Below are 12,141 nucleotides of genomic sequence, written 5' to 3'. Positions count from 1 at the left end.
TAATACTGTATGAAATACTATGAAGTGACAAATAAAGTATTTATTATAATGTGCTTTACACATTATAATACATTATAATAAAGTATTTATTATAATGTTTTTTGGTGCCTCCCATGCTGACCTGGCGTTGAAATTTAGAGTTGAAATTTAGCTGGATCCATGACATTAAGACATACCCCAACTGCATTTCATAACCTATTTAATTCATAATTGAACTAATTAATTCAAAGCTAAGAATAGTTAGGTGATTTAGGCCAAACCATTAGTTTAACTTTTATATGTAAGTTATCCTCTAAACTGCAATTGTTTTTTGTTTCTTCCTCAGCAAAAGAAGAAATTTACTTTCATGATAGGGAAAGAATTCTATAGTGAAGTTTATCCTGAAACATTAATATGATTTATAAATACTGTCAAGTGAAATGTGCATCTCCAAAGGCTTTGGGAATGCCCAAGTGTATCATCTCATGTAAGAATCGGCTGGCAGAGATTTAGAAAACCTTTCAAGAGCTCTGTTCAGAGTTAAGAAACCCTCCTTTCTGGGGGCCTTCCAGAACCATTACCTAGTCACAAAAGTTGCTAATTGATATTCACTACAACTAATTATCTTAAATACCTGTTCATACCATGACCACAACAAAAACTTTATAATGGCTTTATGTAGAAGAAAGATGATAACCAAAAATCAAGAAAAATTTATCAGGCTCTTTTCAGAGGAATGGATCTTTCTGGAATGCTGTTGGCTGATAACTAGACGAGCATAATGGCAGGAAGTTTTTTTACTATAATATCATTAGAGTTTCCAATCTCCTAGAACCAAAATGCAAAAGACTAATGGAATTTGGGCAAGAAAAAAAAATCATGAGTCCTGTATCCGTGAGTGCTTACAGATGGATGAAAAAGGGGCTTGAAAAAGAACATTGTGACAGTAGCCTTCAGAGAAGTAGCCACTGCAGAGTATATCAGTTGTAAAATAAGGGAGGCCTACACAAGTGAAGCTATAGCATATTCAGGGCTCTGTTAGAAACAACAGAGTGTCCATTCACAAGGCCAAGCACATAGTAGGTACTCCATAACTATTTGTTGAATTTGAATAATTGTACTTAATTTTAGTATCCCTTTTTATAAGGGAAATTGCTAATAATAGAGTAACAAACATCCTTTATGATGTGACTAAAAAACAAAATAGCTTTTGAGAAACGGTAATGGTTGAGTATCATAAATTACCCCCAAAGTATGAAAGCAATTGGCATTGGTGAAGTTCTGCGAGTCCAATTGAAGAAATAATTGTATTTTCTAAATAGAATTTCTTTAGCAATCACTGTATCTGATACAGAGGGAGGTACTGTTGTCAGACCTTGTGAACTATAATGCACAGATCAAGTCAAACATTTTTTAGTTTCTTTTTGTTTGCATGCATGATGCAAAACAAAATGAAAACCCATCAAGACACTGGAAGAACTGTGTTGCTGAACACAGTGCAGCAATTATTACTGTCCTAGATCTCTTCGATCTAAGATTTAAGGTGAAATATAGGTGGGGTTAACATTGCTATTACATTGTACTAGCTTACACTTAATGATTTTTGAAAGGTAATTTCAAATGTTTTGAGCACATATTTTATCAAAAGATGTCTAGTAGGAATGCAATCCGGGGTTCTGCTGAAAATGCTCCTTCCAAGACGTGGTGATGGTCTTTGGCTTTAGACTGTGTCCTGTGTGGATCTTGTGCAAAGAAACCAACTGGTGTGGGTTTGGAAACACACCCATTAAAGAAGGAAATACACCTTTCAATGAAAAGAAAGAGAATGTGTCCCACTCTAGACAGACCCTAAATTTTTCACTTTCTGGGGGGAAGAAAGAAGGCAGCCTCAGAGGCATCTATTGCTAGTAACAGCAGCAGCAGCAAAGAAAGGAAACATAGGTACACTTCTAAGGGTATCAAATGGTTTTCAAAGAACTTAGGCTTCTTTGAGGCTTCTTTCCTCAGGGCTTTTTTCCTGAAAATCAGTCTCTTTTATATGTTCCTGACCCTGTGGTTTTGAAAACATAACTTGCTTAGTTTTCTCTGAAGAGAATGGCTTTCTGTTTTGAAAAGCTGCCTGCTCAGACAATGTGAAAAAGGGAGCCATGAGAGCTTAAATTCAGCAGTTACTATTTTGATTGTAACACAAATTTATATCATTTTAAAGTATATAAACACATTTGTCATTCTCGTCTTAATAGATTATACTTAAATATATGTACATACAGCAGAATGATTATGTAGTAATGTTATATATGGTATAATGTATTCTTAAAATAAAGTGATTTTACATCTACAAAGGATCTGAAACAAAAATTTCTGCTATTTTAAAATTTTCTCAATTTCAAAAAATTCTGTAATTTTCATTTTTACCCTATCATAACCTTCTTTACAGATGTGCTTATTTATCTTTATTAGACCCCATTCCTAATTTTGTATCTACCACATAATAGATGGTCAATAAATATTTGTGCAAGTGAATGAAGGCCCTGGAAGTCCATTTAGTTTTTGTGTGTCCTTTGTCTTTGGCATTATGGTCCTTAAGCAGTCTTGCTTTTAATTTTTCCAAAGTAATATTTAAGCATTGGGTTAGATACCCAGCAGTCTGATCCAGAAAAATCTGGACGATAATGGAGTTCAAATCACATGCAGTTTTGTGGAATCTGTGTATAACCAAAGAGAAGGCATTTCCATCTTTTACCTACTTACTCTTAGGGAAATAATAATAGGCATGCAAATTGAGTTGGCAGAGATCTCACTCCAAATGAATGTAAGAGCCAGAAAAAAAAATCATTACCTTGGGTCGGAAGATTAACCCATTCAGTTGATTAGCAAATATTTATTGAGCACCTACTATGCCCAGGCGACTGTGGAAGGTTCAAAGGATGAAGAGCCCCTCCTTAATACTTGCTCAGCCGCAGAGTAAGGTGGATTTAGACATAGCCTACCTCCACACAGCAGCCCTTTGTGTCTCACGCAGGAGAAATTGTCACACTGGCAGTAAGGCCCATAAATGTTTCCATAGGGAGACAAGTGGCAGATGCACTGCCCACAGTAGCAATCGCCTCTTCCATTGCACGAGGGGTGATCCGGGGCCTCCTTGCAGGAATCTGTGCTCATCTCGTCCTCCCCGCACTCGCAGTGAGGACCCATGTGGCCCGGGTTGCAGGCACACACCCCACACTGGAAGGAGCCGTTCCCGTTGTGGCATTTGGAGCTGTTCACTTCCACTTCTTTCTCGCAGTCACAGTTGCATTCTGGAGTGACAAGTATTTCTAGGGTGTCCCCCAGCCCCACAGGCTTTATGATAATGTGCCTGCTTTTCCTGTCGCAGTTTGGTATACTCACAGACACGTTGAATGAAGCCTGGAAAAGAAAATACTAATTATCTTCTTCTTTCCACCAAAATGTATGGGGGGAAACAAAGCCACATGGGGATCATCTTTGCCAGAAAGCATGTATCAGGAAATCTTTGGCAATTGCTTTGAAAACGCTTGAAAGGGGAAGTGCAGCTTCAATGCATTAAGGTAACTTCTGACTTGCCTGAATATTTTTTTCAGACCCTCCATTGGCCATGTACCTACCGTGTCTCCCACCTTCATGTGCGAGCATTTCTTCTGCTGTGGGAAGAAGGACCTGTTGTTACAGATAGCCGTGAATGACAGGTTGAGTCCTTCTGTGTCTCCTAATACTTCCAGTTCCACCTCAGACCGGAGTTCCTTTCATTAAGACATAAAGAGTTAGATGAAGTCACAACCAGAAAACACAGCCAAAAAGAGAATCTGAGAATCATATTTACTAAACTACAAATGAATAAAATTAAACTGTGTATAAAAGAAATTCACAGTATCATTAATCAAGTGAGCAAGATACACACACAATCGTATTTTATCAAATCCAAGATGCTATTAATTATGAAACACATTATTTTATAATGAACTATGATAAAATACCTCAGAATCATTCTGCACAACATATGAATCAATGCCATCAGTCTATCATTGCTTTGAAAATTTTTTTATCCATTCTGAGGGATCTAGCAAATTCTCCAGTCCTGAGTTGCATTGTTTGACATATAAGAGGCAATTCTTTCACTTGTACTCAGCAACAAAATGTAACAACAACTTCCTTTTCTTGTAAGTATCATCATTTTTCAGGTCCCATAAGGAAGTGGGTTGTTGCTTTGCAAAGAATACAGAATTGCAATCATTTCTCCAACAATGAATATTTGCTTCCTTAATATCAATTTTATACCCTGAAGCTCTGTTTTGGTACATTTCTGCATATGTAATAACTTTTCACTTTAATATCAAATCATAGTGTATAATTTTGAAGATGTTTTTAAATGGCAATTATTCTCAACATTTATAGTACAACTAGAAGCCCGGTGCATGAAATTCGTGCACGGAGGGGGTGTGTGTGTGTGTGTCCCTCAGGCCAGCCTGCACCCTCTCCAATCTGGGACATCCCTCTCACAATCCAGGACTGCTGGCTTCCAATTGCTTGCCTGCCTGACTGCCTGATTGCCCCCTAACCACTCCCCTGCCAGCCTGATCGATGTCTAACTGCCCTCCCCTGCCAGCCTGGTCACCCCTAACTGCCATCCCCTACTGGACTGGTTGCCCCCAACTGCCCTCCCCTGCAGGCCTGGTCCCCCACAACTGCCCTCCCCTGCAGACCTGGTCCCCCACAACTGCCCTCCCCTGCTGGCCTGGTTGCCCCCAATTGCCCTCCCCTGCAGGCCTGGTCTCCTCCAACTGCCCTCCCCTGCAGGCCTGGTACCCTCCAACTGCCCTCCCCTGCAGGCCTGGTCACCCCCAACTGCCCTCCTCTGCCAGGCCGGTCACCCCTAACTGCCCTCCCCTGAAGGCCTGATCTCCCCCAACTACCCTCCCCTGCAGGCCTGGTCCCTCCCAACTGCCCCTTCCCTGTAGGCCTGGTCCCCCCAACTGCCCTCCCCTCCAGGCCTGGTCTCACCCAACTGCCCTCCCCTAAAGGACTGGGTCCCCCCCAACTGTCGTCCCCTGCAGGCCAGGTCACCCCCAACTGCCCTCCCTTGCAGGCCTGGTCCCTCCCAACTGCTCTCCCCTGCTGACCTGATCGCCCACAACTGCCCTCCCCTGCTGGCCATCTTGTGCCCACATGGGGGCAGCCATCTTTGACCACATGGGGGTGGCCATCTTGTGTGTTGGAGTGACAGTCAATTTGCATATTACTCTTTTATTAGATAGGAAGAGTACACTTCACAAATTGAATAACAATATATACAGTTATGGCCAAGTGCACACATGTGCAGGAAATCAAAACTACAGTGTGACTTCTGCCCAGCTGACAGCATTTGTAAGACACAATCTATACTAATAAAAGGGTAATATGCTAATTAGACCAGGTCGACTGGACATCTTCCAGACGTCCGACTTCCTTCCAGACAAAGCCACAATGGTGGGGGCCGAGGCAGAGGCGGTTAGGGGCGATCAGGCTGGCAGGGGAGCAAGCAGTTAGGGGCGATCAGGCCAGTGCGGGAGCAAGCAGTTAGGGGCAAGATCAGGCTGGCATGGGGGAGCAAGTAGTTAGGGGGCAATCAGGCAGGCAGGGGAGGGCAGTAGGGGGTGATCAGGCTGGCAGGGGAGGGCAGTTGGGGGCGATCAAGCCAGCAGGGGAGCAGTTAGGCAGCAATCAGGCCAACAGGCAGAGGTGATTAGGGGTGATCAGGCAGGAAGGCAGGTGAGTGCTTAGGAGCCTGTGGTTCTGGATTGTGAGAGGGATTTCCGACTGCCGGTTTAGGGATCGGGCCTAAATCAGCAGTTGGACATCCCCCAAGGGGTCCCAGATTGGAGAGGGTGCAAGCCAGGCTGAAGGACACCCCCCCCCGCTTAGTGCATGATTTTCATGCACTGGGCCTCTAGTCCTATATATAAAAAAAAGGGTAATATGCAAATAGACCGAATAAAAGAACAACTGAACAACCAATCAAAGCATAATATTCCTATATAATAAAAGGGTAATATGCAAATAGACCAAACAGCAGAACAACCAATCAAAGTGTAATATGCTAATGGTATGCTAAGGCTGCACAACCACTCGTTTTGATGTACACTGACCACCAGGGGGCAGACAGTCAGCTGGTCGACCAGTAGCTTTGATATGCACTGACTACCAGGGGGGCAGATGCTCCGACCAGTAAGTTAGCTTGCTGCTCCGGTCCAGCCAATCAGGACTGAGTGAGATGGGCCAGACACACCCTGGAGCCCTCCCACAGTCCCTCCCTGGCCTAATCGTGCACCAGTAGGGTCCCTCAGCCTGGCCTGCACCCTCTCGCAATCTGGGACCCCTTGGGGGATGTTGGAGAGCTGGTTTCAGCCCGATCCTGCAGGCCACTCCCCTTGGGAGGGCACCAGATGCAGGGCTCATGGCTGGTGAGCACTGCTGGGGCAGCATGAGCCTCTCCCAATTGGGACTGATTGGGTGTGAGCCCGCAGCAGGCACAGTGGGGCCGGGATGAGTGGGAGCAGCAGGTAGGAGCTGTAGGCAGTGTTGGACTGTGGTTTTTGGCCTGATCCCTGCAGGCCATCCAGAGGGACCCCACCCAAGCACGAATTCATGCACCGGGCCTCTAGTTAATTATAAAATGCATCCCAATTTTAGAGATATTAATATGTGGGAGAAACTGTGCCTAGAAAGCAATATTGGAATTTATTGAGTCCTATTTTACATTTAGTGTAGAGTCAGGGTGGGGGATTGAGTCTAAGTACAGATTTCTGCCCTCAAGATGATTATCATCTTACTGAAAACAACAAGATGGAACCAAGTGAAGCAGTTAATATACAATGTCAGTCATTGTGCATTAACTTAAAAAAAATTGTATAATACAGATGAGAGTTTGGGGCAGTTCAGAAAAGAGGTTGATCAGTGAAGGCTGAAGTGTTAGAAGACTAATCCTTGACAGTGGTACCTCAGGCTAGGGGATCAGAAAAGAGAAAGCTCAGTCCTGGCTGGGTAGTTCAGCTGGTTGGAGCCTTGTCCTATACACCAAGAGATTGCAGGTTCGGAGTGAGGATGGGAGGCAACCGACTGATGTTTCTCTCTCACATCAATGCTTCTCATTCTCTCTCTCTCTCTCTCTCTTAAAAAAATCAATTAAAAATATATCCTCATGTGAGAATTAAAAAAATAAGGAAAGCAAAGAAAAGAGAAAGCTCAAAGCCAGGAATGGGATAGAATGAAGACAATGGGGCTCAGGCCAAGCCAACACTCCAACTGTTCTGAGAGACACCAGACAACAAAGAGCCCTGCAGTTTGGAGAGATGAGTTTAGACCCATGGGAAGCATTACTGGCAGCTGTTAAGCAAGGGCACAATCTACAGAAAAGATAGCTGCAAGGGAGTTGCCCGGAAGGCTTGTGCAGAACAGACCAGTGGAAGGGATTGGAACCCTTGAGTCTAGAAAGCTGGAACGTTGTTGCATTCATCCTGGCCTGAGGCATGAGGCTTAGGAACTGGGCTAGTTGGTATTGTGATGACACAGATTTAAGAGAGGAAGATTAGATATGAAGCATACAGGTTGTACCAGAGGGGGAGATAAAGGCAAGGCTTTTCAGGAGGAAAAATGTCAAAAAGGCAGAGGGAGACCTGTTGGTGTGGGGAAAGTTGGTGTTACTATTCAGACTTTATCTGTTCCTCTTTCTCTTACAAAATAAAAGTGTGTTGACATTGCTCTTAGTAATATTTTTTGGATATATCTCATTGGGCAAGGGAAACAAAAGAAAAAATAAAGAAATAGGACTACAACAAACTAAAAAGTGTTTGCACGGCAACAAAACAAAAGACAGCCTTCCAAATGAGAGAAGATATTTGCCAATGATACAACTGATAAAGAGTTAATATCCAAAGTATATAAAGAACTTATGCAATTTAATACCCCCCCACAAAAAAACACCTCCAAACAATTCAATTAAAAAAAGGACCTGAATAGATACTTCTCTAAAGAGGACACACAGAGGGTCAATAGACATATAAAAAGATCCTCAACATCACTAATATTTATAGACATGCAAATTAAAACACCTATGTGATATCACCTACCATCTGTCAGAATGGTTATCACCAATAAGTCAACAAACAAGTGTTGTGGAAAAGGATGTGGAAAAAAGGGAACCCTTGTGCATTGTTGATGGGGTTGCAAATTGGTGCAGCCACTATGGAAATCAGTATAGAGGTTCCTCAAATAATTAAAAATAGAACTACCTATAACCCAGAAAGTCCACTTCTGAGTATTTATCTGAAGAAACTGGAAACACCAATTCATTGCAGCAATATTTACAATAGCCAAGATATGGAAGCACTAAGTGTCTGTCAATACATGAATGAATAAAGAAGAAGTGGTGCATATATACAATGAACTATTACTTGAAAGAATGAAATCTTACCATTTGCAACTACATGGATGGACCTAGAGAGTATTATGCTCAGTGAAATAGGTCAGACAGAGAAAGACAAATACCATATGATTTCACTTACAGGTGGAATCTAAAAAAGACAAAATAAATGAACAAACAAAACAGAAGGAGACTCAGATACAGAGAACTCACTGATGGTGCCCAGATGGAAGGAGGGTGTAGGGTTTAGTGAAAAAGGTGAAGGGGTCAAGCAATACAAATTGGCAGTTACAAAACAGTCATGGTAATGTAAAGTGCAGCATTGGGAATATAATCAATAATATTGCAAAAACTATGTATGGTGTCAGGTGGGTAGTAGACTTATCGGGGGAATAACTCATAAGTTATATAAATGTCTAACCACTATGCTATACACCTGGAATTAATATAATATTGAATGTCAACTGTAGTTGAAAAAACATTTTTAATTTTTAAAAAGTCTGCATTTGGGAGACAAATCCCATTATTAAAAATAAAACAATATAAATAAATTATAAAATATTATGAATTAAGTTATATTTGTGTTCATCTAAAAGGATTTGAATTCTTATACCCACTTCATTGCTCAGATTTCAAAAATGTATTCAGCTTCAAATTTTCCTCAAGTACAGTTTTGCCACCTGCATAGTAATATTACCTTGTCTTCCTCCAAATTCCAAGTTGCTGACCATAAATTCTAAGTCACTCCTCTTCCCTGCCTTTTTATTTTCCTCATATTGTCACTCCTTCAGTAGACATAGGCTAACTTTTCAGAATATGCACAGATATTAAAGTGTCATTTCTCAGTCCTAGAGATTATTTCCATCATGTCTTAAGATTTTAAATTCTACCAAATTAGCATTAAAATATACTCTTTAAATCTGTTTCATTTCAACTAGTTATAGTTTATGTTTATTCATTCAGAAAATATTTATGGAGTGTCCACTATGTACCAAACACTGATTTAGGTGCTTGGAAAACAAAACCCACTGAAATAGTTTCTATCCCAGTATGGGAAGACAGAAAAGAAAAAAAGAGCCATAATAAATAAGAAAATTATATAGCACTCTAGAAGGTGATAAATGCTATGCAAAAAAAGTTTGAATGGGATAATGAAGATTAAGATAGCGTGTGTAGGGTTGTAGGCTGCAATTTTTAAAAAGTGGTCAGAGTTTGCTAAGAATTTCAGGAAAGTGAGGAGAAATTAGCCATTCAGATACTGTAAAAGGAGTGTTCCAGGAAGAGGCTACAGTCCATGCAAAGACCCTAAGACATGAGTATGTCTGATTTGCTCTGGGAACAGAACAGCAAGGAGAACTGGGTTTGGAGTGGGTTGGAGGAGAGTAACAGGAGGTGAAGTCAGAGAGGTAATGGGGTGGAGGGGAACAGATCTGATAGGGTCCTGGGAGGCTGTCAGAAAGAATTTAGTTTTTCTTTCTACGTAAAATGAGAAAACAGGGTTATGTACAGAAGAGTGATATGATCTGACTTTATAATTTGAAGGGAATATTCTAGCTGTTTTGTTAAAAACAGGATGTAGGAAACAAAAGGTGAAAATGGGAGGTAGCAATGAGGAGATTTTGCAATAATTCAGGTGAAAGAAGAAGATGGTGGCTCTGACCAGAATAAGGGTAGAGGAGGCAGTGACTGAATCAAGTTCTAAATCATTTTGAGGATAGAGCCAACAAGATTTCCTGATGGATGAAATTGGCGTGTCAGAGAAAGAGAGGGTCAAGGATCATTTCAAACTTTGTGGCTCTAGCAAGTGGAAGGATGAATTACCATCAATTTAGAAGGAGAAAACTATCAGTGAAGTATGTTTGGGAGAGCTAAGTCTCCTGAATTGTCAACTAACATATCAACTGACTTCTTAGACATCTCTACTTGGATATATACTACAGAAATACAGCTTGGTTGCTGGGATCTGCTTGAGGTCCACCCATAAACCCGAGTTTAAAGTGAGTCTGGTTAGGATGATTGTTATGTTTTTTTTGCATTCCCATTCAGCCATGAGTGACAGCTGAGAGTGGTGAGTTGTATTTAATCAGGACCATGTTTGGCCAAGCAACCTCAAAGAAGCAATAATGAGCACAGGGGTTGAAGGTGTGTCTAAAAAGTGAACATAATGATTGAATTTAAGCTGGGGTTCCTGGCAAAAGAGAACATCAAGGGGATGAGGAACTGTAAAGTGAGGGTAGGGGTCAATTAATTAAAGATTCTGATGGGTTGAAAGAAATATTAAGGGAACTAGCAGGTATGAGTTGAAAAGATAAGAAGTGGTAATCAGGGATGGGTTGCATGGAGTTGAGATTTAATTGGCAATGATAAGGTTTAAGGTAGGACAAAAAGTAAAGGCATCAGAAAGTAATTAAGTGGTCAGGGGACAAGATAATTGTTGAAACAGAGTTTAAGAAACTGAGGGGCCAGATATGGGAAAGATTTTTACACACAGAGAGAGAGAAAGGGGGGGGGGGGGAGAGAGAGAGAGAGAGAGAGAGAGAGAGAGATAGATCATCAAGAATTAAGACAGGTAAGACAGGGGTGCCCTGGCTGGGTAGCTCAGGTGGTTGGAGTATCGTCCCAATGCATCAGGGTTGTGGGTTTGATCCCCAGTTGGGGCACATACAGGGGTCAGCCAATGACTACATAAATGGGTGAAACAACATTTTGATGTTTCTCTCTTCCTTTCCCTCTCTCTCTAAAATCAATAAATAAAATTTAAAAAATAGACAGGAGTAGTGCTAAAAGAGGGAGTGGCCCAGTGAGTCAAGCACTAAATGAGAAATGAGGGATTCGACCTAAAAGTCTGTAGATGGCAGCAATTAGGAGTAGTGGGTGACATAATCTGCCCCAAATGAAGGTATTCTCAGCATTATATAATTGAAATACCACGTCGCAAATTTCACCAGGAATATTTTAATGTGAATTTCCCAAAGAAAGGACACCCATGTTTATTTATATATTTCATCATATTCTCCATTCAATTGTTGAGTGTCTACTATGAACCAGGCAAAAGAAAACAAACCAAGTCACTTCCCTGCTGGAGTTTAAATGCCAGGAGAGGAACTTGCCTTGGGAGCATTAGTATTTCAGTAGCTTTTACTATGTGGTTAGGGAAGGAAAGAAATCAGCGGATAATAGTCAAATGAACACACATCTGGTATTTAAGGTGTTGTGTCTTTTTTTATGTCATCATGGCCACCGTAAAATATTGAGCTGAAGTTTATAATCACTAGTTATACACACAATCTGTCTGCTGCTGTCCCACTAGAAGTTAGGTGGAAGAGTTTCCTGTTTTCTCTCAACATATCCTCATTCCTGCTCTTCTCTTTATAGACTGGAAAGAAATCCAGTCTAAGGATCCCCACATTTTAAAGTCCTTTTAGAATACATTAAAAAATACCAGAACAGAAAAATAATTTGGACTAGTGCCAAGGTCTGCTGCATACTTCATCCAGGGAATCATGAAGTTTCAATGTAACTCCAGAGCAAGACTGTTTAGGTAAGAAGAAGAGACACTTGGTAGTTTTGAGACAGTAAAATAAGGACAGGAGATTCACTTCAAATGTGTGACGCCTTGATTTCAACGCCCCTGTAGTGATGTGAGTGATTTGGGACCATAGTGAGGCCTAACCTCTGACAGAGTGAGCAGACACGTGGACCAGACTGGTCAGACAGGAGGGGGATATATTTTGGACAATGTTTTG

General features: G+C 41.3%; 1 protein-coding gene across 2 annotated transcripts in view; it reads right to left on the bottom strand.

The window, feature by feature from the left end:
- Positions 1 to 12,141, bottom strand: part of ITGB6 (integrin subunit beta 6) — a 132,151-nt gene that overhangs the window by 23,859 nt on the left and 96,151 nt on the right. For both annotated transcript variants that reach the window (XM_080669081.1, XM_080669082.1), the window contains 2 exons: positions 3,606 to 3,740; positions 2,970 to 3,387 (listed from right to left, as the gene is read on the bottom strand). In XM_080669081.1, coding sequence (XP_080525207.1) covers positions 2,970 to 3,387; positions 3,606 to 3,740 — 553 coding nt within the window. The remainder of the gene's footprint in view (positions 1 to 2,969; positions 3,388 to 3,605; positions 3,741 to 12,141) is intronic.

The sequence above is a fragment of the Plecotus auritus genome (genome assembly GCF_963455305.1).
Source record: "Plecotus auritus genome assembly, chromosome: 5".
Lineage (NCBI taxonomy): Eukaryota > Metazoa > Chordata > Mammalia > Chiroptera > Vespertilionidae > Plecotus > Plecotus auritus.
Note: the sequence above shows the minus strand (reverse complement) of the source record. Positions and strands in the feature narration are given on the sequence as shown.